Source organism: Delphinapterus leucas, chromosome 13 (assembly GCF_059928025.1).
Source record: "Delphinapterus leucas isolate spDelLeu-1000000601 "Yukka" chromosome 13, BTC_Dleu_Yukka2, whole genome shotgun sequence".
NCBI lineage: Eukaryota > Metazoa > Chordata > Mammalia > Artiodactyla > Monodontidae > Delphinapterus > Delphinapterus leucas.
In genome coordinates, this window is record NC_143141.1 from 35,906,974 (window position 1) to 35,934,755 (window position 27,782).

The window sequence follows — 27,782 nt, forward strand, 5'->3', positions numbered from 1 at the left end:
TCACGATGAGCAATAATGTTTGCAAAACATCTGGAACAGAGCGGGTGCTCAATAGATGGTGAATACTATTATTATTCCCCTTTCCCTTTCTTGTAGTCACTGTCTTTTGCTTTTCTTAAATCTTTAACAAAGGTTTCACTTAACTTGCCCTCCCTCCACATATACCAAATGAAAATTCAGTATATACTATGTATGGTGGTTTCCAGATGGTGCAGCCTAGAAGCCAGAGCTTCATAAAAAAGGGTGAGACAGGAGGCTGGCGCTCAGATGGTGGCCAGAGGGCCTGACAGTGGCCAGGGTCTTCAGGGGGGGTCAGTAGGAGTCTGCTTCACCACATACGTGTAAGCACATGACACCAGCCAGGAAGCGCTGACATCAGCCAGGCAGCCACCACTCAGACCAACCCGTCTGTGGGTTGATGGCCAACGTGTCTTATTGGGTATTTATCGAATTCTGCATCCAACAGTGTCCCAAGGGGAACCCAAAAGACAAAGCAAAACACATGATTTATTAAGTATTAATCAAAGGCGGACTAATTCATAATCTAGATGCCAGGCTAACATACTTGTAAACTGGGCACCTGAGCTTCTGGAAAAATGCCACCATGTTCAGGTAGACGAAATTTAGGCACTTCCAATCTGGCCTTATCGGACGGGTGTCTGGCTCTATTCAGAGGGAATGAGGAAGAAGTCATCCTATTGCTTCCAGTCCCTGCCCCCTCCTTCCCAGTCTTCTCCTGAGGGCGGGTGCAGCTTGCCCAGGGAATGGCAGGAGAGCGTCTCAAAGTGCGATCTGGGCAGGCTGGATGGGCTGTCTGTGAGTGAGGCAAACTCTCATGCCAAGACCAGTGCCTGGGCCACCCAATGGAGTGCTCTGAGCACAGGGACAGTCAGCCCTTCCCACTCCCCCCCCGCCCCCCCTCCCGCCCCGCCAGGGCCCGAACCCAGGTGGCCTGGAGGAGCAATTGGGCAACAGCTTGTATTGGTCTTGAGCCTACAGCACCACTGCAGCCTCACAGGAGAAAATGCAAATTGCCTCAGCCCCAAAAAGGCCTGCATGACGTGCAGGCGTGGCCCCCCACCTCTCCACTTCACCCCTCTCCACCTCTCTCCCCTTCACTTTCTGCACTTCAGCCTCCTGTCACCTTCCTGTCCCTTCCACACACCCTGCTGCTTTACACTTGTAGCGTCTTCTGCCTAATTGCTTGCTAACCTCCCTGCTTTGTCTGCACACCTGCATGTACCCCAGTTAACACGTATTCATCGGCTAGATCACCTCCCCTGAGAAGTCGCCCAGGACCTCACAGAACAAGCAAGGTCCCCTTTATGGGGTCTCACATAACCCAGTGTTTTCTGTAGCATTTTTAAATGTAATTAAAGGTTAATTGCATAATTCTTGGCTTCCAACTAATGTGATTAGACGGTCTTTATTGCCAACAAGAATGCAAGCTAGAAGCAACTGAACACTACAAAGCTTAGGTTGGATTTGAGCTACTTCCCTTCTTAGAAGGTTCTGGGAGCTTCCTCTTGGTTGTGGGTGGACTTGTCAGCTCCTTCCTCATTAGGAGGGACAAACAGAAGATGGATAAAGTTGAAGAGACCCTTAATGAAATGTTTAAGAGGAAAATCCCTCAACAAACATATTTGTAAGCATAACATGGCAGAACTGAATGGCAGTACCACGGATAACTCTGGGGACATTTTTTCATATTTCTCCTCCAGAGGCCAACATCACATCTCTACTTACTATCATTTTCAGGTTGGATATTTGGGATGAGTAGAAAGTGACCAGATGCCTTCTTGGCATAGCTGCCCTAGAGTCCCTTCTGCATTAATGGTTGGACTGGTGAAGTAAAAGCGCATAAGAAAAATGAGATGGGATAGAGAGCTTCTGAATTCTGTTAGTGTTTCTTTGCTACCTGAGAATTTCTTGAAACTCTGTTGTGAATTGGGAGATGTGCCTCTTCTCCCTTATCAGTGACTTTAACTCTGATTTAGTCCATGTTTGTTCAGGTAGAGGTAGAGGTAGCCAGAGGTGGCAAAATCTGTTGTACGGGTAAAGGAAAGAAAGCTTGAAAAGACCAGGTGGAATCTTATTAAATTGAAATCTTCCTGGCAACTTCTCATTGAGTCGAAACAAATTCAAGTTTTCAGGTACACCTCTTCGTTTGGCTGTTGGAAATGAAACGATAGACAATGTGGAGATACAGTTAGCATGGGTTGATTACAGTAGAAAGATCGCATGTGCCCAGGTCCTTTTTGACATCCGGGAATTTTACTGTGTTTTATGTCAAGTTCAACTGTTTAGGTCTCTGTAAATCTCTCTCTCAAAATTTATTTTATAAAATGTTAAGGTGAAATAAAGCACCTGGTGAGTTTATTTTGCTTGTTTTTTTCCCCTCCAGAAGTGTTCAAGATTTGCTCCTAATTTATGTTGGATCCTTGCACTTTGTTGCCCTTACATCTCTACTGCTATAGTACTGTGTAATGGAATGCAGAATGCAATCTACCTGTTTTTTTTGTTGTTGTTTTGTTTTTTGTGGTACGCGGGCCCCTCACTGTTGTGGCCTCTCCCGTTGCGGAGCACGGGCTCCGGACGCGCGGGCTCAGTGGCCATGGCTCACGGGCCCAGCCGCTCCGCGGCATGTGGGATCTTCCCGGACCGGGGCACGAACCCGTGTCCCCTGCATCGGCAGGTGGACTCTCAACCACTGCGCCACCAGGGAAGCCCTCTACCTGGTTTTTGACACCGGCCCCTCTTCCTCCTCTCAGGGTAGCCACACTGGCTCATTCCATTTAATAGAGTGAGTGTGGTCAGTGTGGTGCACAAGGAGCAGGGGGATGCCAGGCTTGGCTATTCCCCCATGGGCCCCTGCTATGGCTCCACCATCACCACATTCCGTTTCTCCTGCTTATCTTTCCTGTCTCTTCACTCTGACAGCGGTTGGCTGTAGGCTAAGCTGTACGAGCTCATGTTAGACAGATGCTCATCTTATGGCATGAGAAGAGGACTTCTTTTTGGGTCCCCTTTCTTCTTAGATTGTCTTCAGTGTCTCAGTGTCCTTCTTGCTTGAACTGGATGAGGAGCATCTCCTGCAACCTCCTTTATACCGAAGGTGTGGTTCTCTTATTGCAAAGGAGACACTTCCATGACACATAGCCAGTTCTGTTGTCCAGACAAAGTCCATGAGAATGGCTTAAGATAACTATTAACAAAATTAAGCATTTGTCCTCTAGTTTGAATTAGATGAATAGCTCTAAACATTATTGAGTACCAGGGTAGCCTGCAAGGCTTCTTAAAACACAGACTTCTGGGCTGCATCCCTGAGTTTATTATCAGTAGGTCTGGAGTGGGATCTTTGCATTTCTAACAAGTTCCCAAATGATGCTTATACTGCTGGTCCGTGGACCACACTTTGAGAACTATGAATCAGCCTGTTTTTAACAATGCTACACCTCGAGTAGATATATGGGGGTATGTTTTGCTTCAAGTCAGACATTCCTATGACTGTTCTGTTGAGAGCTGCCTATGGCTGATTAGAAAATGTTTGAGTCTAAAAGTTATAGTGTCCCTGCTCTATTGTCAGGGACTATGGGGTCTTCATTTCTTATGTGTCCCACCTAGGGGAAGACAGAGTACTATCTCTGGAGGAAACTCTCTTGCTTCCTCTGATGAGCATTCGTGCTCATCTGTGTGCAGAGCTGGCATGGCCTGCATTCTTGGATCCAGCCCTGAAGCAATCCCAGCCAGACGATTGCCTGGGCGTTAGGGACATGGTTCTTATCTTTCACTGCACCATTGGCAATGAACTGACTGCACTGTATTTGCATCTCTTTCTGCTGCAAGAAGAACTGGACTCTAAGCTTCTAGAAGACATGGGCATCCTTGGTTCAGTTTTAATCTCCTGACACATAGTCAGTGCTTGCTGCTTAGTCACTATTTCTGGAATGAATGAGTATGCATTATAAAGGAAAAGGTAAAGAAAGCATTTCTGATTCTTCTAAACTTCTTTGCCTGTCAAATAAGCACTTTAGTGATACAAGATGCAAATCTGGTTTCTCAACTCTCCATATAAATGTTTCTTTAGTAATTAATATGCTAACAGTTCCAACTGCCATGAGTGGATTGTGACATATGTATGCACCATAAGGATCTCATTAGAGTTATGGGTTGGACTCATGGTTAATTATGGTACTTTATTGACACCATCTATATCCCATTTTATCCCCTAGCCCCAGCCTCCAAGTAAATTCCCTTGCCTTGTGGTTCACGAATCAGCTTTGTGTCCCGAATTAAATTTCCAAGAAGGCTTCCTGAAAATTTGAAAACAACATGTACAGTTTCTTTTGTTACAATGTAGGTATGTAATATGTAAATTTATTCATATGTGGTAAGGACACTGAACCATAAAATCAATAAACTGTGAAATCGTATTAGCTCAAAGTATGATTTTTCATGAAGTAAAGGAGAAGGTAATATACAGGCAGACTTTGCTTTATTGTGTGCTGAAGATATTCTGTTTTTTACAAATTGAAGCTTTGTGGCAACACTGTGTTGAGCAAGTATTTTGGTGCCATTTTTCCAACGGCATTTGCTCACTTCGTGTCTCTGTGTCACATTTAGGTAATTCTCTCAATATTTCAAAAATTTTCATTATTATTATGTTTGCTATGGTGATCTGCAATCAGTGATCTTTGATGTTACTATTATAAAAAGATTATGAGTAAATAAATAAGGAAACAGAAGCTTTAAATGACACAATAGACCAGATAGATTTAATTGATATTTATAGGACATTCCACCCCAAAACAGCAGATTACACTTTCTTCTCAAGTGCGCACGGAACATTCTACAAGATAGATCACATCTTGGGTCACAAATCAAGCCTCAGTAAATTTAAGAAAATTGAAACCATATCAAGCATCTTTTCTGACCACAACACTATGAGATTAGAAATGATTAACAGGGAAAAAAACGCAAAAAACACAAACACATGGAGGCCAAACAGTACATTACTAAATAACCAAGAGATCACTGAAGAAATCAAAGAGGAAATCAAAAAATACCTAGAGACAAATGACAATGAAAACACGACGATCCAAAACTGATGAGAGGCAGCAAAAGCAGTTCTAAGAGGGAAGTTTATAGCTATACAAGCCTACCTCAAGAAACAAGAAAAACCTCAAATAAACAATCTAACCTTACACCTAAAGGAACGAGAGAAAGAAGAACAAACAAAACCCAAAGTTAGCAGAAGGGAAGAAATCATAAAGATCAGAGAAGAAATCAATGAAATAGAAACAATAACAAAGATCAGTAAAACTAAAAGATGGTTCTTTGAGAAGATAAACAAAACTGATAAACCATTAGCCAGACTCATCAAGAAAAAGAGGGAGAAGACGCAAATCAATAAAATTAGAAATGAAAAAGGAGACGTTACAACAGATATCGCAGAAATACAAAGCATCCTAAGAGACTACTACAAGCAACTCTATGCCAAAAAATGGGCAACCTGGAAGAAATGGACAAATTCTTAGAAAGGTATAACCTTCCAAGACTGAACCAGGAAGACACAGAAAATATGAACAGACCAATCACAAGTAATGAAATGGAAACTGTGATTAAAAATCCTCCAACAAACAAAAGTCCACAACTGGATGGCTTCACAGGTGAATTCTATCAAACATTTAGAGAAGAGCTAACACCCATTCTTCTCAAACTCTTCCAAAAATTTGTGGAGGAAGGAACACTCCCAAACTCATTCTGTGAGGCCACCATCACCCTGCTACCAAAACCAGACAAAGATACTAAAAAAAAAGAAAATTACAGACCAATATCACTGATGAATATAGATGCAAAACTCCTCAGCAGGGCTTCCCTGGTGGCGCAGTGGTTGAGAGTCTGCCTGCCGATGCAGGGGACACGGGTTTGTGCCCCAGTCCAGGAAGATCCCACATGCCGCAGAGCGGCTAGGCCCATGAGCCATGGCCGCTGAGCCTGCACATCCGGAGCCTGTGCTCCGCAACTGGAGAGGCCACAACAGTGAGAGGCCTGTGTACCGCCAAAAAAAAAAAAAAAAAAACCTCAACAAAATACTAGCAAACAGGATCCAACAACACATTAAAAGGATCATACACCATGATCAAGTGGGATTTATCCCAGGAATGCAAGGATTCTTCAATATATGCAAATCAATCCATGTGATACACCATATTAAGAAATTGAAGACTAAAAACCATATGATCATCTCAATAGATGCAGAAAAAGCTTTTGACAAAATTCAACACCCATTTATGATAAAGGCTCTCCAGAAAGTGGGCATAGAGGGAACCTACCTCAACATAATAAAGGCCATATACGACAAACCCATAGCAAACATCACTCTCAATGGTGAAAAACTGAAAGCATTTCCTCTAAGATCAGGAACAAGACAAGGATGGGCACTCTCACCACTATTATTCAACATAGTTTTGGAAGTCCTAGCCATGGCAATCAGAGAAGAAAAAGAAATAAAAGGAATACAAATTGGAAAAGAAGTAAAACTGTCACTGTTTGCAGATGACTTGATACTATACATAGAGAATATGCAAGATGCCACCAGAAAACTGCTAGAGATAATCAATGAATTTGGTAAAGTTGCAGGATACAAAATTAATGCACAGAAATGTCTTGCATTCCTATACACTAATGATGAAATATCTGAAAGAGAAATTAAGGAAACACTCCCATTTACCACTGCAACATAAAGAATAAAATATCTAGGAATAAACCTACCTAGGAAGACAAAAGACCTAAATGGAGAAAACTATAAGACACTGACGAAAGAAATTAAAGATGATATAAATAGATGGAGAGAAATACCATGTTCTTGGATTGGAAGAATCAATATTGTGAAAATGACTATACTACCCAAAGCAATCTACAGATTCAATGCAATCCCTATCAAATTACCAATGTCATTTTCCACAGAACTAGAACAAAAAATCTTAAAATTTGTATGGAGACACAAAAGACCCTGAATAGCCAAAGCAGCATTGAGGGAAAGAAATGGAGCTGGAGGAATCAGACTCCCTGACTTCAGACTATACTACAAACCTACAGTAATCAAGACAATATGATACTGGCACAAAAACAGAAACATAGATCAATGGAACAAGATAGAAAGCCCAGAGATAAACCCACGCACCTATGGTCAACTAATCTATAACAAAGGAGGCAAGGATATACAATGGAGAAAAGACAGTCTCTTCAGTAAGTGGTGCTGGGAAAACTGGACAGCTACATGTAAAAGAGTGAAATTAGAACACTCCCTAACACCATACTCAAAAATAAACTCAAAATGGATTAGAGACCTAAATGTAAGACCGGACACGGTAAAACTCTTAGAGGAAAACATAGGAAGAACACTCTTTCACATAAATCACAGCAAGATGTTTTTTGATCCACCTCCTAGAGTAATGGAAATAAAAACAAAAATAAACAAATGGGACAGAATGAAACTTCAAAGCTTTTGAACAGCAAAGGAAACCATAAACAAGACAAAAAGACAACCCTCAGAATGGGAGAAAATATTTGCAAACGAATCAACAGACAAAGGATTAATCTCCAAAAAATATAAACAGCTCATGCAGCTCAATATTAAAGAAACAAACGACCCAGTCCAAAAATGGGCAGAAGACCTAAATAGACATTTCTCCAAAGAAGACATACAGATGGCCAAGAAGCACATGAAAAGCTGCTCAACATCACTAATTATTAGAGAAATGCAAATCAAAACTACAATGAGGTATCACCTCACACCAGTTAGAATGGGCATCATCAGAAAATCTACAAAAAACAAATGCTGGAGAGGGTGTGGAGAAAAGGGAACCCTCTTGCACTGTTGGTGGGAATGTACATTGATACAGCCACTATGGAGAACAGTATGGAGGTTCCTTAAAAAACTAAAAATAGAATTACCATGTGATCCAGCAATTCCACTACTGGGCACATACCCAGAGAAAACCATAATTCCAAAAGACACATGCACCCCAATATTCATTGCAGCACTATTTACAATAGCCAGGTCATGGAAGCAACCTAAATGCCCATCGACAGATGAATAGATAAAGAAGATGTGGCACATATATACAATGGAATATTACTCAGCCATAAAAAGGAACGAAATTGGGTCATTTGTTGAGACGTGGATGGATCTAGAGACTGTCATACAGAGTGAAGTATGTTAGAAAGAGAAAAACAAATAGCGTTTATTAATGCATATACGTGGAACCGAGAAAAACGGTACAGATGAACCAGTTTGCAGGGCAAAAATTGAGACACAGATGTAGAGAACAAACGTATGGACACCAAGTGGGGAAAGCGGTGGGGTGGTGGTGGTGGTAGTGTGATGAATTAGGTGATTGGGATTGACATATATACACTGGTGTATAAAACTGAGGACTAATAAGAACTTGCTCTAAAAAAAATAAATAAAATAAAATTCAAAAATTCAAAAAAAAGATTTTGACTCACTGAAGGTGCAGGTGATTAGCATATTTTAGCAATAAAGTATTTTTAAAATTAAGGTATGTAAATTTTTTTTTAGGCAATACTCAATAGACTACATAACCTTAATATGCACTGGGAAACCGAAAAAATTCATGTGACTTGCTTTACTGTGGTGGTCTGGAATGGAACCTGCAATATCTCTGAAGTATGCCTGTATATGTTTTAGATGTTTTTCGTTGCGGTAAAGTTCACATAACATAACATTAACCATTTAAAAGTGTGAGCTGGCTGATTATATTGGGTGCCACCAAGTACTATGAAGATGCTGCTCAGCTGTCAGTAGTGACCTGGAAGAAACACACAAAACCCACACACACCTCATCTGTTTTCTTAGTTCTGTTTACCCTTGTGCAGTGCAATTAAATCAATATATCGCACTTGTGAGCCTGTGTACCTTTCTTCATGAAAGCATTTAAAGCATCCTCAACACGAGTGTATGTCCTGGTTATAAGAATCCAAGGATTCAGGGAAGGAGGAAAGCCTTAAGCTTGTGTATGAGATGCTCATGAAGAGATGAGATTCATGGGACACCCTGAGAGCAAAGGGAGTAAAGGAACCCACATTGAGCTTCATTGGAGACCACATTGAGGAACCCAAAGAAAGGAGAATGGAAGGCATGGGGCCCTTCATCTGCTTTAAAGGGGATTAGAAGCATGTGTCATGGATTGAAGAAAAGGCTATCATGCTGAGAGCAGCAGAATAACACTTTTGTGGTATTTGGTCTTATTTGGAACCACACAAACAGCTTTGTTGTTGTTGTTATGAAAAGAGGACCCTGGCAAGACAACAAAAGCTGCATTTCTATTTTAAGTCAGCACAGAAGGGGTAAGAAGACAATGAGTCACAGTCATCCACCTCTGTTGTTGTGACACTTCATCCTAAGAATGTCCTTCCTTCTGTCCCGTTAACTCAAAGGCATGGGGCTACATCATACTCAAACTCATCACAAAACTTCATGTGTTTATTTTTTAAAAATTGAGACATAGTGCTATTTATACTGTAGCATTACTTCAAGAATTGAAGATGTTTAAAATGGTGAAAATTTTCAGTTTCTTATTAATTTTTAAAAGTGTATTATTTTATAACGTTGCACAGTTTTGAATGTTCTGTTCTGAACCTATATCCCCCCCTCCAGTCCTGTTATTTTCATAGGGCTAAAATTCCATATGAAGTGACATTTTTAGGAATACCCTTCACGTTATGGGAGAAATAATGGTATTTAGAGAACTTTTGATGTATCTGCTACTCAACCATTGTTAACTTTGTAGAGAGCAAAGGAAAGACCAATGACAGGGCCTGACTTCCTCAACTGATTTCTGGTCTTCTGTGCTTTCCATGCGTAGTAAAACCCCAAGGAGTCTGAGTAATAATATTCCTTGGGTTTTTGGTAATTTTCGATTGTGAACTCATGTGAAGTTTGCTTTTACCTATGGGAATCTTATGAAGACTGAGCTAAGGGGTCAACCTGCCAGAGAGTTTCCTTTTGCAGACTCCTAAACACTTCCAAACTGTGATCCCTTTCTCTTAGCTTGTAATTTACAGAACCCCAAGTAATAAATATTTGAACTCTAAAACTGAGAGGTTGTGGCTCTGAATTCTTAGGGACACACACACACACACACACACACCTCATAGCTCATCCTTTTACTCAAGGTCTCAGCTGTAGCAGAAGACTCAATTCTGACTCCCAAACTTTTATGGACCTATGTAAGGCTCTGAAACCAAATGTCTAGGTTATTGAGATCGGAAAATCACCACTGCTTTAGGGTCAGCTAACCGTCTGATTTCCAGAACCTTTTTTATTTTGTCCCTGGAAATGTCTATTTTCTTGTGAGCCTGGCTATGCATTTTAAACAACTTTTATTACATTGTTTTTCCAGGAAATTTTTTCTTTTTATTTTGCTAGGAAGTCCAGTGTATCACCAGCCAGGAGTAATTGATTTTTCACAAATGATTACCTCTTGCATGCTCAGAGGGGTAACTCAAATAAATGTTGTATTTAGATGCCTAAATGTTGTATTTGGAGCCTTTGATTTCAAACATTGCATATCCTGGGACTTCTGGGCTGATATCTTAATTCCAACTCCTTTGCTACCTCCCTGGCCTCATAGGTTCTGTGTGAGGAGAAGCCGTCAGAAGAAAGCTGTGTATAGAAGAAATGCCAATGAGATCTGAAAAGCCACCTAACAAAAGGCTTTAATCTCATGGATGGAAGGGGATGCTTGCTCTCATGCTTTTACAATTTAGGCTTCCATTCTGATTCCTCGACCTTGTAATAAACATCCTTTTAATTAAAATCAAGACACCAAGGGAAACTAGGCAATGCAATGTGGAAAATGTCCAGGAAACATGAAATACTAGCTGATGACAGATAAATGAATCTTACTATACAAACAGTATAAATGTAATAGAAACCTCACAGTTGATTAGAGCTGGCCAAGTACTGCTTGAATCCAGTAATTTTACACTGTAAAAGTTTAGTAAAGTCTAGTGCCAAGGGTGTTGATCTAGAATGTAGTACAAGAAATTTTCAAAGAAATGAGCTCAACTTTTTTGTTTTTTACATTTGGAACTCAAATTCCAAATAATTTTTGGCCTCTCATCTTATCTCCCTTAAGACTGGAATTAGTTAAAAGGCCAAATTCATACATAACTCAAGAGAGAGTAGTGGCAAGAATTTTAACATTAGTTGATAAGGCCTAAATGATGTACATGGTAATTTCAAAGAGCAGCTATGCATATTCTTCACTAGATGATGCACGAGTCACTGCGAAACACTGAGACAGTTAAAAAAAATTCATGAATTCAGACTCCCTGAGGCTTAGAGGAGCATCTGGTCTGCCTGGGTTATGGGCAAGGTGATTCCAGCCACTGGCAGTGCCTGTGGGATCTGAGCAGGACACACAAGGAACAAGGGTGCGGAATGATGTTCACAGTGTGTTTGAGCTTGTTGGCATTGACACCCTTCGAGGAGGGCGGTAAAGAGGCCACACCTAGGGACCCAGGAATCTGACTTTCAGCCAATTCAGCATTCTCTGGGCTTATGTTTCCCAAACGGTCTTTGGTAGAATGTTAATGTCCTTCCAGACATCAGGATGTCCATAGGTGTTTGGGAAGGACTAGTGCCCTTCTAGATGTCAGTATGTTAATGAGTAAGTGTCAAGGGAGGGTTCCAGGGTCAAAAGAAGTTTAGGTGGACAACGTCTGGAAATGCTGCCCCTGATACTTGCATCATATTTTGATGTGTAACCAGGTTTAAGGACCACAGGCCAGGAAATGTTGAAGGAGAGGAGTAGATTCACTTATAGGAGGTAAGAATATAAGGAAGCTACCTTAGCGCCAACATGGTTCCAATTTTCTAATTTTTCATGTGAGGAAATGAAGGTTAAAAGATTTGCCTTTGATGGAGGCAGATCTCATATTGATGGAGGCAGATCTCATATTGGAACCCCATTGTCTTTAATGACAGCTCGCCTCTTTCCAGCTCACCTAGGGGCATGAGGATGGTGGCGGGTGGGTTTCCAGGCAAGTCGCAGGGCCAGCCCAGCAGGGATGAGGGAAGCCACGAGGGCAAGGTGGAGATGAGAACAGACTGGCGTGTGGTGCAGAGCTCTGAGGTGAGGGCAGGCCATGGCAGGGCTCTGCATGCTAGTGGGAAGCGACCTTGTCAGCTGCAGAGAGAGGTGTGTCCAGATGGGAATGGGTGGAGGCTGGAAAGGGATCCAGAAAGCACGATGAGTCTAGGCCCATGATGCCTGGCTAAGGAACTGCTTGTACTTGTCAGGTTTCTACTAAATATGCTTCAGTGAATCCCTTTGGTGATGTTAGGTTTGGTTGTCTGGCCCTGAAAATTAAATGCTATGCTTCAAGGTGTGGAGGGCATTATTTGAAGAATTTATTTTTATTTCAATTTAAGGCACGTCAAGTTCCTGATTAGTTTTTGTCCCTTGCAATTTGTCATTCATTGAACTACCCTGGAAATTCAATAAAGTGAATTAAACATGATCCTTTACATAGTTCTTTAAAAACTGTTCATAAGATACCTACGAGGCCTTTAAAAACAAACCAAAACAAAAGGCAACCGCATTTTGTTTCTCTAGGGAGAAATTCTCAAAGCATGCACATGATCCTCTCCCAACAGTATTTGCCATTATTTGAACAGAAATATAATGGTTTGATTTCACTTTAATGGTGTAGTTTAATTAGCTGGGCTGCAGAAGAATTCCAACTCTACAGCAGGATCTCTTTTTATTTTCTCTCTAGTTGTGGTAAAAAACACATAACCTAATCTTAACCATTTTTAAGTGTACAGTTCAGTAATGTTAAGTATATTCACCTTGTTATGCAACGAATCTCCAGAAACTTTTTCACCTGGCAAAATATGGCAAGATCTTTTGATTCGGGGTTCCTGATATACAATCTGAACCCCCTAATAAAATGGGCAGATTTCTAGGATTTTATTTAAGAAGCTGATAAAAGTGTCTTTTGTTATGTAATATTTGATACATATAAAACGATGTGTGTAACATACATGTAATTTATGAAACCTGATAATAATAATACAAACACCCATGAAACTACCATGCCCTACAGTTCCACCGGTTTGTGGGTTCCTTTCGTATCCATTCCCCTTCCCCACTTTAGTTTAGTTTGGAAAACATATGAATTACATAGTAGGCACTGTACTTTTTGTGGGATGATTTTCTGTGACAAATTTCTCTGTCCCCTGGAGGAGTTCATTGTATAGTGACAGGAACATATATATGAATGAACACTTGTGACAGAATGAGAAAATTCGCTAATAGATGTGTGAAAAAAGTGCTATGAAAACCAAGGGAGGTTGGCGCTAGTTCTCCCCAGGTGGGAAAAAGGAAAGCTACTGAGATGGAGTGATCAGTGAACCGGGCTTTGAAGAAAGAGGAATTGTTGACAGAGTAAATAAAGAAGATGAAAAGATTTCAGCAAGCGGAGACAATATAAGCAAAGAGATCATTAGTAGCTATGAGGTATGTTCAAGGAACCCCAAAGAATACAGTGTGCCTGGAGATGGCCCTCCTTCCATTTAGCTCCTCAATGAGCTTTGAGATATACTGAGTAACAGCCTTGAGCCGGGCATGGTTATGCTCTGGGGAACTACAGCCCTGGCTTCCAATAGCATATGTCTACAGGGGAAGATTGACAAGCAAACGATCAGTTACAACGCCATGGCCAGTGCCATGAAGGAGTCCGCACAGGGTGCCAAGGGGGTCCAGGCACAGGGAGGAGTAGGTGGGAGGTGAGGTGGAGAAGTCGGCGTGGCCAGGTTGAGAAGGGTCTACATACGCCATGTCAAGGAATTTGAAGTCTACTTTAGAGATCTTGAACAGTCAAGAGGATTTGGGGCATGGAAGTGAGTGGGACCATGACCTGATTATTTTTCTTTTTTTAAGGGAAAAAAACCTAGTGACAGTGAGAAAGGCTAAAAGAGCAGAACAAGTTATTGCAGTAGTTCAGGTGGGAGATGCAGAACCTCAGACTAAGGCAATGACATTCATTCATCCATTCATTCCACAACTATTTATTAAGCAACTAATGAGTGCCAGGTATTATGCTTATGCTGGTGTAGAGGGTGCAGATGGATGTATCAGATGAGATGGGGTGTGAGAGAAGAGGATGCTCTACAGACAACTGTGAAGTGAGAGAAGACTAGGAGAGACAGAGGAGACCTTGGCAATCACTCTTCAGTCTAGAGTTTGGGCAGCTCAGAGGATGGTGACATATCTATCGATGAAGAGCAGTTCTGGGGAAAACATGATGAATTTAGCTGGGACACGATGGGGAGAGATGCCTACATCTGAGATGCCCATTGGGTACCAATACTATGGGCCTGGTCTTCTGAAGCCGAGGCCAGCAATGGGTGGACACATTAAGTAGCCATCAGCATATCCATTGTAGCTGAAGTCATGAGCATTAGTGATATTGCCCAGGGACAATGTGTAGAGAAGGTTGAAGACAATCCTGGAGAACAAGAGGTGAGTGGCAGCAGAAGGAGACAGGGGAAAACTGAAGACAGATTTAGAAGAGTCGGCAGCAGCCAGCAGAGGAGAGAGTTGAAAGAAGAGAGTGACCATTGCTGAAAGAGCTAAAGTAGAAGGCAAAATGAGCAGAGATCCCTGGCTGGGGAGTTCAGGCTTGCAATGTATGGACTAGAGCAACGATGCTGATGGAGGCCAGGGTGCAGTGGGCCGAAGAGTGAATGGAAGGAATTGTGGACAGTCTGCTCTGCAGAGAAGTTGGCAGATGAAAGGGAGGGAGAAGGAAGAGGGCGGCTTGAAGGAGGAATAATGTATGAGACACTTCTAAAGGTTGAAAGAGGCCAGTAGGCAGCAGGGAGGAAGACAGTGGAGAGGAAAGGATGAAGATACCACAGGCAGAGGTGAATGAGAGAGAACAAAATGAAGGACATGAGTGGTAAGAGAGGCAGAGGGGCCAGACTGCATCCGGGGAGGGGAGGGATGTTGGAACAGCACGCATGAAAGTGCTACTTGAAGTGGAAGGTTTCTCACAGGACAGCTTCCACCTCTCACTGAGACAGAAGAGTAGGCTGTCTGTTGAGAGTGAAAGAGCCAGAGATAGGACAGTCATCTCCAGGAGAGCGGGAACAGTCTGGGAGAGACACCATGGGGGTGGAATCTGGGGCTCCATAAGGATGAGGTGAGAGTTTGCTAAGCAATGAGAAGGCCTCGTAAATGTGCAGTGGCCCCAACAGCATGCTTGGGCAATTCTCTTCTGAAGGGATCATCATGGAGCAGGAGAGGAGAATACTATCAATTGCTCTGTCTCCGTATGAAGATGGGGCAGGGCAAGTGGGCTGGGCGTTAGGTAATCGAGGGTGTTCATGAGAGCGTCAACATGGGGTCCGTAGGTTAAGACACCAGCCAGGCATTTATCCTCTCCCCCAGATTTTTGATTTGGAGGAGCCAGTCCCCATTGCTAATCAGAATCTATCAGTGTCTGGTGACCTGCTGAAATTTAGGCAGGATGTGATGGCCTTTGCCTGTGTACATAAAGCTACCATCCTAGTTAGACTGCATGCTTTCAGGGTGCTGCCTCTTGGCTGGGATGATGGTAGACTCTCAGGGTTACCTTCATTTTCTAGATCTGTATTAGATAATATTTACCTCTAATACCACTGATTCATTGTGGACTTTTTTCCTCCATATGTTCATACGTTTACTCATCCAGTACATTTCAACTCTTTTTTTCCCATGATCCTCTTCTCATGCAGATTTCCTAGTCTTCCTTTTTTTAAAGTTCAATTTAGAGATTTCAATAATATTGGACCAAATTTATAAGTGGATGGAGTGTCCATAGCATGACTTAAAGCGTTCTGGCAATGCCCTGTGTGGAACTGAGGCAGGGTTTTATTTATTCATTTATTTTTTTGTAAAATATTGGCCCCTGAATTCCCTTCTTGAAAATGCAAATAAGCACAGGGTACATAGGCCAATGACTCTCTCTCTTCCAATGTGAATATTTTTTGTGCCAGTGAATAAAGTTAGGAACCTTAGAAGGCAAAGATTTACCTGGGGATACTGAGGGCCACGTTGGGAAACACTGAAAACTTTGGATCCAAGACCTGGCCAATTCTCTCTCCATCAGTCATTACTGATAGATTATTCTCTGCTACGCGGGCAATAAGTTAACCCAGGTTCCATCTAGGTGGGAGATAAGGGCCAGCTGGGAATGGGGTCCTTCCAGAAAGGCAAAATGCAATGGGTAGCGCCAGTCACTCTCAGCCTTCAGATTTCTTCTTCCAGGACCAGCAGGAAGCAAGAGGATGCTGACGGCTGCAGAAGGCTGGCCTCGTAGTGCCTATTATGCCTGATCTGGCCATACTGGTCGTTACACGTTAAAATGCTCTTTATGATTAGTAAATAGTGACCTGAGTGCCTGCCCTTGTACCCCTGCCATCCTACAGGACTTCATGGACCACCCCCCATCCCACCCCATATCCAGCCACTAAAGGGTTAATGTTTGGCTCAATTGGGATGGAGGCCTTGCAAATTGTTAAAGATTTTGAATATTATTCCCCGGAAGAACTGTGCAGAAGCAGGAGGAAGGCAAACCTCATGGGCTCCTCATGTTACAGACCCTTTCTGCTCCTTGGCTATTTCCCATCATGGAGATATAGCTTTGGTACCAGGCCATGGGGCATTTCCCACACTCAAGACAGGGCAGGGAGCATGACAGAGGAAGGTTTCAGGACCGTCATTTACAAGGATGCCCTCTGCTAGTCCCAGACTGTGGTGAGGGCGTGCTGTCACGCGGTGGAGAGAAACTTGCTGCATACTGCATCCTGGGGTGCGGGGAGATGACGTTTGCCCTCCTTCCTGTATACTCCCTTTAGAAAACATGTGAATTTACCTTGTCCTCCTCAGAACATCATCACTCATAAAGGAAGCCAGCGATCAACGAGTAATTTGGGGAGCATACTAAGCATCAGAGCCCCAGACAGCTTTCAGAAATATGTGGAAGGGCAGTTTTTAAATGCTTCATAAACAGGAAAATCAGTCTCTAAGACCTTCCCTTGTAAAGAAATTCCTCAGGACTTAAAGTCGGGCCACATTAAGACATTTTTGCTGTCTTCCAAAGCAGCATAGGCTTAACCAGATAGATTCGCTGAAAAATATTCTGAATATTGCAAAGCAAGCTGACCTTGTGTGATCCTGCCTCCAATAATGAAAGGCATTAAATAAGAGACATTTTCCTGGAAATTAACACCACGATAAGATATCACTGCATGCCTGTTAAGATTGCTATCATCAAGAAGACAAGAGATAACAAGTATTAGTGGGAATCCTTGTACACTGTTCATGGGAATGTAAATTGGTGCAGCCACTATGGAAAACAGTATGGAGGCTCCTCAAAAAATTAGAAATAGAGCTACCCAGCAATTCCAATTTTGGGTATATATCTGAAGGAAACAAAATCACTATCCTGAAGAGATACAGGCACCCTCATGTTCAATGCAATATTATTTACAATAGCCAAGACATGTAAGCAACTTAAGTGTACATTGAAGGACGAATGGGTAAAGAAGATGTGGAATAGTATTCAGCCATAAAAAAGCCATAAAAAAGAAGGAAATCCTTCCATTTGCAACAGCATGGATGGACCTTGAGGGCATTATGCTAAGTGAAATAAGTCAGGCAGAGAAAGACAAATACTGTATGATTTCATTTACATGTGGAATCTAAAAGAACCAACTTCATAGAAACAGATCAGATTTGTGGTTACCAGAGGTGGGGGCTGGGGTACAGGGTTGGGGGTGGAGGAATTGAGTGAAAGGTAGTCAAAATGTACAACTTCCAGTTACAAGATAAAGCTTGGGGTATATAATGTACAACAGGATGACTACAGTTTAGAATACTGTATTGTACATTTGACAGTTGCTAAGAAAGTAATCTTAAAAGTTCTTATCACAAGGAAAAATGTGTAATATGTGGGGTGATGGATGTTAACTTACTATGGTAAACTTTTTGCAATATATACATGTACCAAATCATTAAATTGTATACCATAAACGTATAAAATGCTATCTGTCAATTCTATTTCAACAAAACTGGAAAAAAGAGACATTTCTCACTAATATAAATTGAATGCCATACAGTACAGTTATATATTCCTATTATAGTAAATATTTTAAAATATTAATAATAGTAATTATTAATAATAATACAAGGAACAACCTTAAGCAGATATATAGATATTCCTATATAGATAATCCTTTAATTTTCACCATCTACCTATGAGGTCAGAGCTCTCATCGTCCTCATCATACAAATGAGGAAACTGGGGCACAGAGAGGTTAAGTAACTTGCCCAAGATCACACAACCAGTAAATGGTGGAGTACTGCTTGGCTGTTGTATTGTTCCTAGCTGTCCCCACCCAGAGGTAACTGTTTTTAATAATCAAAGGGACTAAGTGAACAAAGGGTGATGCCCACTACAACAGAAGCCCCAGGGTTCACCCCAGGCTACCACCAACACTCCCAGCCACCCTCGTCTTTAAGAGCCCTCTGAAAGTTTTCTTCCCCCGAGAATTCCAGACTTGAAGATATGCTTCCTTTTGAATCACCATAGAAAGCAGTCTGGCTGCCTCAGTTTTTTTTTAACCTTAAAAATAAAATGGTTATGCAGCCTTAAGTATTTAAACATTTAAACCTGGGGCTGCTGTGCTTAAGACTGCTTAAAATCTTGGTGAAATCACTCCAGCCTGGATTACACTAATTGACCTGAGACTTGCACCTGTCCCTCCCACCAGGGTCCCTCCCACCCACACATTCTTGTCTGCTACAAGTCATCTTTTCCCCTCAAAACCAGAGGCTTCTGTTGGTGCAAAAGCCTCTTTCTTTCCAGAATCCTTGCCACAGGGATCCACATCCTGGCTGAGTTTTGCATTCATCCATTTATCATCTCTTTAAAGTGTTGTTTGAAACCATTTCTCCCTTTTGTTCAAGTCTAGTGCTCTATGAGGCTTCAGTTTCTGTCCTACACACAGATTGGAGTCGCCTTGCACTGTATGCTAAATGCTGGATTTCCAGAGATAAAGTGAAGACAAGCTCTAGCCTGGAGATGCTCACCATCTATTTTCCTCTGCTGGGCCTGCCATGGAAGAACTGAGGTGCAGGGAATGGAAGAAGCTGTGGCAGTGGAGCAGCGCTCACTTCAAACGCACCTGCCTTTACAGCACATGCTCTGATTGTGCATGAAGTCAGGGCATGTGCTAGAATTAGACTTGCAAGAGCTAATGTTTTTTTTTTCATTTGGATATTACTTTGTTTGGTCTTTTCCTGGTTTGGGGGCCAGGGAATAGAAACTGATAGACAAGCACATATCATTTGGGCACGGCAGGTGATGGCGGGTTATTCCAGGCCCTGCACTATTTGGCGATGCTGGCCAGAGCTATGTGGTGGCTCCAGGTGATGATGATGGGGAGGAGATCCTTACTGATCTTGTGCTGGGCACATATAGGTGTGTCCTATAGGTGCCACTCTTTTTTTTTTTGCGGTACACGGGCCTCTCACTGTTGTGGCCTCTCCCGTTGCGGAGCACAGGCTCCGGACACACAGGCTCAGCGGCCATGGCTCATGGGCCTAGCCGCTCCGCGGCCTGTGGGATCTTCCCGGACTGGGGCACGAACCCGTGTCCCCTGCATCGGCAGGCAGACTCTCAACCACTGCGCCACCAGGGAAGCCCGGTGCCACTCTTTATTGTTAAAAATAAAGAGGCCTGAGGCACTTTCTCAGATGGGCTGACTAGTTGCTAAGACCAAGGTGGCTTTGGAAGAGTATCAGCTGGTGCAACTCAACAAGTGTGTGTGCGTGTGTGTGCACACGTGCACATGTGCCACACACACCCATGCATGTGTATTTATTACACATCAAGTAACACTCGTCATTTACAGTATTCTGCTGATCCTTCCTAGGCACTACACCCAGAGCAGCCCCTTCAGCTGCTCCACCCAAAATGGTGTGTCCATTGGCAAACCCTGACGCATACTGACTCCTAATGACTCATGATTTTATTGAACATGTTAGTTTCTTTTTTTTTGCATTATGTGGGCCTCTCCCTGCTGGGGCCTCTCTCGTTGCGGAGCACAGGCTCCGGATGCGCAGGCTCAGCGGCCATGGCTCACGGGCCCAGCCGCTCCGCGGCATGTGGGATCCTCCCGGACCGGGGCACAAACCCGTGTCGCCTGCATCAGCAGGCGGACTCTCAACCACTGCGCCACCAGGGAAGCCCGATCATGTTAGTTTTTGCCAATTTTGTAAAAATTGTACAAAAGACGCTAGACTTATTGTTAATTATTTACACAGTTTCTTGTTGCCCTCTACCTACTCATGGTCCTGTTAACCTGTGTCATTCTTTGCTTTGAGCCGCCTGAGGTCTGAGGCTGCGGGAGAAGCTTGGGGCACTTACCACGGTGCAGCAGAGGGGCCAGAACCACCAGAGGAGAGCCAGGGCCAGAAGCAGGAACAGGATCAGCAGGGCGATCGCCAGGATGGAGCCATCGGACTGCGGGGCCGAGAGAGAGGGCGGTCAGCAGTGGGGCCGGCTGTGCGTGCAACCAGCATGTGAGCTTGGGGGGCAAGGCAATACCTGTGGTCTCTCCCTCCCCGCACTCCCATCCCCAGTATGCAGATTTAAGGCCCAGAGAAGAGCACAGTTTGCCAAGTAAACTGTGCTACCCAACATTCTGGGCAACACACTCTATGTAGTCAGTTCTCATGAGAAGTGGGTTTGTCTTTTCAGGGAGGCCCCATTCTTCGCTTTGAATAACAGCCTGAAGGACCAATCCTGCAGGAGACAGAGCAGATGGCTGCCTTTGCAGCTGGGCACCGAGATGGCCTACCACCGCCATCTGCCTCCGGACCATCACCCTGTGCCCAGTGACAGCCTCCCACTCCCTGGAACTGCTGTTCCCGCCACCCCTTGGGCTGGACTTGGGACAATTCTCAGAACTCAGCCTGCTTGCCTGAGCCTGTTTCTCATAGGTGCGTGTAAGAGACTCACGAGGCAAAGCCTAGAGCCCACTGATGGGATGTGATAAAGGGCGGAGGGATTCCAGGGAGTAGAGGGTGAGGCAGCTTCTGCTGACCCTGGGAGGGGAGGGGTGTGGTGACTGAGTCAACGCTGCTCTCGGGTCCAATGAAGCAGGCACCCAAGACAAATCATGCCCACTTCCAAACATGCCTAGGCCAGTCCCCAAAACAGACAGTTGCCGTGGCCTGACATGATTATTAACTTTCATCAACAGAGATCCCACTCCCTCGGTGTCAGTATTCTGGGGCTGCTGGTTCAAGGGAGCAGATTTAAGTCCCCTCTACCACCCCTTCTTCCCAGCTACCGGGAGTGCAAGTGGGTACAACCTTTGGAGCTGGGGGCGAGAGGCAAGTTGTCACAGGTATTAATTGTCATAGGTACCCCTTCTGAATATAGCTGGCAATGCCACTTGTAGCCCCCCGCCCCCCAAAACAGATATGTTTGCACAGATGATGAAAAAGGAAAGCAACCTAGATGCTTAACAATTAAGGAATAGTTAATAATACATGGCAGAACCACCAGTTACTCTGTAGACATTATGTTTACACATAATGTAAACATAATGAGAGAACAGCCCTGATACAATGAGTGGACTTACGTTTGCCAAGAGTGAGAGAGAGACTGAGGGCTATTTGCTCAAATAGTAATGGTGATTTTGCTCGTAGTGGGTTTATGGTAATTAAAAAAAAAATCTGTCTTTGCCTTCCTTTTTCTTTGTTGAACATTGCACAATGGGAAAGTAAACTATTGAAGCTGTATTTTAAAAATCTGCACTTGGGGCTCCTCCCTATGGTATCAGGGCTCACGTGGCCCTGGGGTTCTCACCCAGGATCAGTGGACCTGTGGGGTACACAGATGGGCTCAAGTGGATGGAAGGTGTGACCCTCCCGAAACAACACTCATGACCTTCAGAGCACGTGTCTTCGGGGGAGACTGTTCGCAGCATGATCAGACTTTCAAAGCTGCCCTCTCCCCAACCGTTTACAGAGGGGGAGGTTGGATGGCCTGTCCGAGGCTACACAGCAGGTTAATGGCAGAGCTGGGGCGTGACTCACCCCTACTCTGAGTGCTCAGTGGGGGCTACTGGAAGCTGTTTAAAGGCAGCTTTTACTCCCTGGAATGCCTTTGACCCAAAAGCCAGGGAACTAAACACTCGGCTCCCACCAAGCCAAGGCTTGGGAATGCCAGATTGTCCCCGAGGGAGCTGCACCTCACAAGTGCAGGTGCAGGGCTGGGCAGTGGGTGGGGAGAGGGCACAGCAGCCAGAGGATGCTCTTGGACCCACAACGTTTATGCATGAGCTACGGCAGACGGATGCTCTCCTTGAAGATACAAAGAAATCCCGTGTGTTCTCCAAACTTACTGTTAGTCAAGGACAGCCCCCTTGATCTTTCAGTCTCTACGTTCCATGCCCATAAAATGGAGATACTGAACCTCACCTGCCTCATTGCATTGATGTGAGGAGAAAATGAGCTGTAAGATGTAAGCAGACATGGCTGGACAAGTGGGATGGAAGCTATCATGTCAGACGCTGAGCTGTAACTCATCCTCCCTTTGTTTCCTCGTGGCCAGCAAACATGGTGGCCATTTCAGATCATAAATCTGTTTGCAGTCAGAATAATAAGTGGTTTGGTTACTGCAAGGCTTATAAAACAGTGGTCTTTCAGTATAAAGTTATAATTTAGTAAAGACTACAGACTGCATTTATTCCCATTATATGCAATCTCCCCTCTCCTGATTTTACTTTCACTCTAGAGAGAGGAACTGAAGCAGAAAGGCTGATATATTGTGGGGAAAATTATTTTAATTCCTTCTGGAAAAAGAAGGAATTTTCCTGTGAAGTGGGGAGGGTGGAGGACCGGGACCACAAGGGGAGAGGGGAGGCTTCAGCTCCGGAAGGAAATTTCCTGGATTCAGACAAAGCTTCATCCGGCCCGTCTCTGACCAGGCTTGGTCTGCCTCGTCCCAGCCCTCCCTTCCGTAGCGAAGGAGGACAGCGTGGGGCTCAGCAGGGGCAAGGTGCAGTGGGGACGCTAGGGGAGTGGAAACGCAGTGGGGCAGACGCTCCTGGAGGGACTGACCCTTGCTCTGGATGCAGCCCCCAGTAAAGCCCCCCAACGCACTGCCTGGTTTTCAGGATCTTCCAGCACCATTATATACAAACACCCAGTGCAAAAGAGTCACCGTCAGACAAAGGGCATGAATCTCTGATAAACTTAGACATGAAGCTAATGTCCTACAAGTAGGTAACATGTGCATGCAACCTCGGAGGAGGTTCGTTCATGGATTCATTCAGCAAACGTTTACTGAGGGTCCGTCCGGTGCCCATGGAGCAGACCTCAGCGGTAAGGATGGATTACACAGAACCAAGGTGCTCATGGTCTGCTGAGGGCTAGGTATCAACCGTTACCCACACTCAGGGGCCTGTGTGTTATTCAACAGCTGTACACGCAGCACCTTTAATTAATTAATTTATTTTTGGATAGTTTTTATTTTATTTAAAAAATTTAAAAAAATGTAATACAATTTTAAAGGTTACTTTCCATTTGCAGTTATAACAAATGGTGAGCTCTATTCCCCGTGTTGTACAGTACATCCTTGAGTCTATCTTACACCCAACAGTTTGAACCTCCCGCTCCCCCAACCCCTCGGTTGCCCCCCCGCCCGCCACTGGTAACCACTAGTTTGTTCTCTATATCTGCGAGTTTCATGCAGCACCTTTTATGTGCCAGGCAGTGAAAAAAGCAGTCTCTTGAGTCTTAAAGCTTACATTCTGGTGCAATAGTAGTAATGATAGTGATGATAATAATACTTGTTATCAGTATAGCTCGTATTTATTGAACACTTACTATGTGCCAGGGACTGTCCTTTCTAAATATGTACTAACATGCTTTCCATGTGTTAGTTCACTTAATATTAACAACCTTATGAATTCAATAATATTGTTTTTTCCCTATCTTACAGAAAAATACTGAGGCAAGGACAGAAGAAGCAACTTGCCCAAGGTCACAGGGAGAAACCAGAATTTAAAACTGGGCCATTTGGTAAGACATGAAAGCAACCTAAATGTCCACTGACAGATGAATGGATAAAGAAGATATGGTACATATATACAATGGAATACTAAGCCATAATAAAGAATGAAATAATGACATTTGCAGCAACATGGATGGACCTAGAGATTATCATACTAAACGAAGTAAGTCAGATGGAGAAAGACAAATACTATATGATATCACTTATATGTGGAATCTAAAATATGGCACAAATGAACCTATCTACGAAACAGAAGCAGACTCACAGACAGAGAACAGACTTGTGGTTGCCAAGGGGGAGGGAGGGATGGATTGGTAGTTTAGGATTAGCAGATGCAAACTATTATATAGAGAATGGATAAACAATAAGGTACTACGGTATAGCACAGGGAACTATAGCCAATATCCTGTGATAAACCATAAATGGAGAAGAATATGAAAAGGAATGTATATATGTGTATAACTGAATCACTTTGCTGTGTAGCAGAAATTAACATTGTAAATCAACTATATTTCAATAAACTAAATTTTTAACAGAGTTGGGCCATTTGGTTCCACAGCCTACAAGTTCAACCAGCAGGTTACTGCCCTCAGCAAGCACTAAGAACTAAGTGTCTGGAACTAGCACTGAGGAGGTGACACTGGATTCTCGCCCTCAGGGCGAAGGAGAGCTTGGCATTCCTGCACAGAAAGCAAACACAAAGTGCATGGTGTAGGGGTGAAGGAGGCAGGGTCCCCACTGTTGGAGCCCAAGCTGAGGGGCATGGCTTCTCTCTTGAGCCTGAGTGGCTTCAACCTGGGGAGACTGTGATCGGACTTGTTTCTTGGGAAGTAAATGCTTTCAATGCATAGAGTATGGACCTGAGGGGAAGACTGGAGGTCAAAGGCCCAGGTGGAAGGCTCCTGCAGTCCCTCCCAGTCTTTTAGGATGACATTTTACAGGGTCACTCCTTCTGAAACTCTTGCATTTTCATGGATGTCTTTGTACTAATTTTACTAACGATAGCGACTGTTATTGTGTGCTATCTGCATTCCCGGCACTAGGCAAAGTGCTACCTATGCATGAGCCCATTTAATTAAACGAGCCTTGTTAAAGCAGTCTTGTTGCAGGAACTGTTATCCCCTTTTTGAATAAGGAACAAGGAGACTCAGCGAAGGTATGTAACTTACCCAGACCCTTCCCGTACCACTTATGGACATATTTATATGCCCTCAATTTTAATGTTGCAAAACTGGGAATTGAACCTTCACAGTCTGATTTTAGAACCTTGCTCCCTTCCACTTCATCATTACACTCTAATGTCGCATTTATAAAAAATTCGCTTAAGAAATATCTATACTTGAAAGACTAAACATAAGGCAGCTGCATGGGAGACTGAGATCGTGTTTGTAATTGTTCCATCTGATGGAAGGAAGTTCATCCACGTGGCTCCGGGTGGATCAGAGAGTCACATAGTGAAAGTGTATTTCAGAGTGAAGTCCGAAAGGGATGGAGGCCACAGCAGGGCCTGGTTGCCCCTTATGATCTTGAATTGGAATTTCTATCAATTACCTTGTGAAGAGGAATTGACAATTACGTAAGGATGGCTCTGTGTTACCTGTTGAATGAATATGAGTATGTAGCAGAAATACATACACATCTGCCCTGTTTAGTATCTGCTTCATTCGTGAAATTAGTTCAGCTACTCTAAATGAATCCTTTTGCATTTTCATCTAGTCCCAAGATGAAAAGCCCCTTTGGGTGCTAAGACTCTGCCATGGGCCGGGAGGCATGTGGAATGTTCCACAGCCCACACCATGTAGCCTGGTGGCCCAGAACCTGGCTCTGTCCTCCTGCTCTGGTGCAAACTGCCTTGGCTCCTTGGGCTTTGGCCTCCAACCTACCCTCCTGTGTCCCAGCTCACTGTCTGCTGGCACACCCTGTGTTACGCGTTGCCTGCTCCCCAAAGCTTCTTCCTGGATTGGAGCTCAGGAGGGTCATGGGCTGACCACTGCTCTCAGCCTGACTCAGGACAAGCGTGTGGACTCGGCCTCTGCTCCTCCCTTCACCAGGGCACAGGGTGGTAGGACTGAAAAGACCCCTGGGCCCACATGGCCTCCACCATGGGGCTGAGCAGGGCCATTTGGGTCAGGGCCTAAATGCGCCTGCCCAGGCTCTGTCTTGGATGGCTAAATGGCAGGAGGCGAGGTGGCTTCCTCACCACGCAGAAGTTCCGAACCAGCCAGCCTCCAGGCTTGGAAGTGGATGCATCCTCCAGGCTCTCTGACGCCAGGGAAGGGAGCCTGAGTGAGGCCTTGCCTGGACTTGACTTTCTGACAAGAAGCGAGAGCAGGAGCTGACCTGCCCAGCAAACTCTGCTCCTGTCCTTGCTGGGCAGCCTCTGCGTGGAATTTGCTGGAAACTTTGAAAGAGATTTCAGAAGGGAAGACAGCAGTAGATAAATAGCCAAAGATTGCCTCCTGCCACTGTTATCTTCCCGACAGCCTAGATACCAACACAAGTTAATTTCTTATTTTATTTAAAAAGTAAAAATAAAGTTTAATAAATCAACATGGCCCTTTGGTTTAAAATATTTTCAGCAGGAAGTGGGAGGGCTTTGGGGTGTGACTAGAGATGAAAGGAAGCGGTGCTGAGGAGGTACATCTTCCAGTTAGGGGAGGGGACATCCATTTTCTTCAATAAGTAGTAGTTTTACGCCTCTTTTCCTATGAACGCTAAGGTGTAAGATGCTCACAGAGGCCTGCGGTGGAGCACGCAGACACAGAATATTAAACGTGAGGGCAGATTCTTGGGCTGCTCCTTCCTCTGGTCATTCCTTGTTAGGATAAATTTCCCTGAAGGCTGCCTGGCTTGCAAGGCAAATCCCTGCATCATGGCTTTTTATATATATATATATTTTTTAAATTTTTATTTATTTATGGCTGTGTTGGATCTTTGTTTCTGTGCGAGGTCTTTCTCTAGTTGTGGCAAGTGGGGGCCACTCTTCATCGCGGTGCACAGGCCTCTCACGATCACGGCCTCTCTTGTTGTGGAGCACAGGCTCCAGACGCGCAGGCTCAGTAGTTGTGGCTCACGGGCCCAGTTGCTCCGCGGTATGTGGGATCTTCCCAGACCAGGGCTCGAACTCGTGTCCTCTGCATCGGCAGGTGGACTCTCAACCACTGCGCCACCAGGGAAGCCCCCATCATGGGTTTTTAAAATGCCTTTGTCCCTGGCTCACCAAACGAGGGCATCTTTTAAGATGAGGAGGCATTGTTTTCAAGAGAATAGATTTGGAAACTTGAATAATGAAAGCATCTCTCACATGGTAGGTTTCTAGTAATTTTGGATTTCTGACGCACGGCAGGGGGGTGAGGGATCTTGTGTGACAGGAGAGAGGGAGGCCTCTGGGCAACAGAGCATCAGGCATCGCTGTTCCTTCCTGTCTTGTTTTTTTTTTTTTTTTTTTTTTTTTTTGGCTCTGAACATTTTATCTTTAAAGAAAAGGGAAAAAAAACCTGTCCGCACAAGGGGGTAAGGCCCCCAGTGGGCCCCTGCCTGTTGTTCCCCCTGGCTTCAGAGACTTCTGTATAGGCCTTAATTGCTTGCCGGCCAGGGTAAAGGGAGGA

The 27,782-nt window shown here is 44.0% G+C and overlaps 1 protein-coding gene and 1 long non-coding RNA gene across 3 annotated transcripts in view; one reads left to right on the forward strand and one right to left on the reverse strand.

The window, feature by feature from the left end:
* The window catches only part of ANTXR1 (ANTXR cell adhesion molecule 1), a 241,700-nt gene that overhangs the window by 78,185 nt on the left and 135,733 nt on the right, over window positions 1-27,782 (reverse strand). For both annotated transcript variants that reach the window (XM_022561340.2, XM_022561341.3), the window contains exon 13: window positions 20,515-20,610. In XM_022561340.2, coding sequence (XP_022417048.2) covers window positions 20,515-20,610 — 96 coding nt within the window. The remainder of the gene's footprint in view (window positions 1-20,514; window positions 20,611-27,782) is intronic.
* Window positions 20,143-21,840, forward strand: LOC149747728 (uncharacterized). Its single transcript, XR_016395419.1, has 2 exons — window positions 20,143-20,669; window positions 20,848-21,840. It is a non-coding gene; the product is annotated as an uncharacterized LOC149747728 (long non-coding RNA).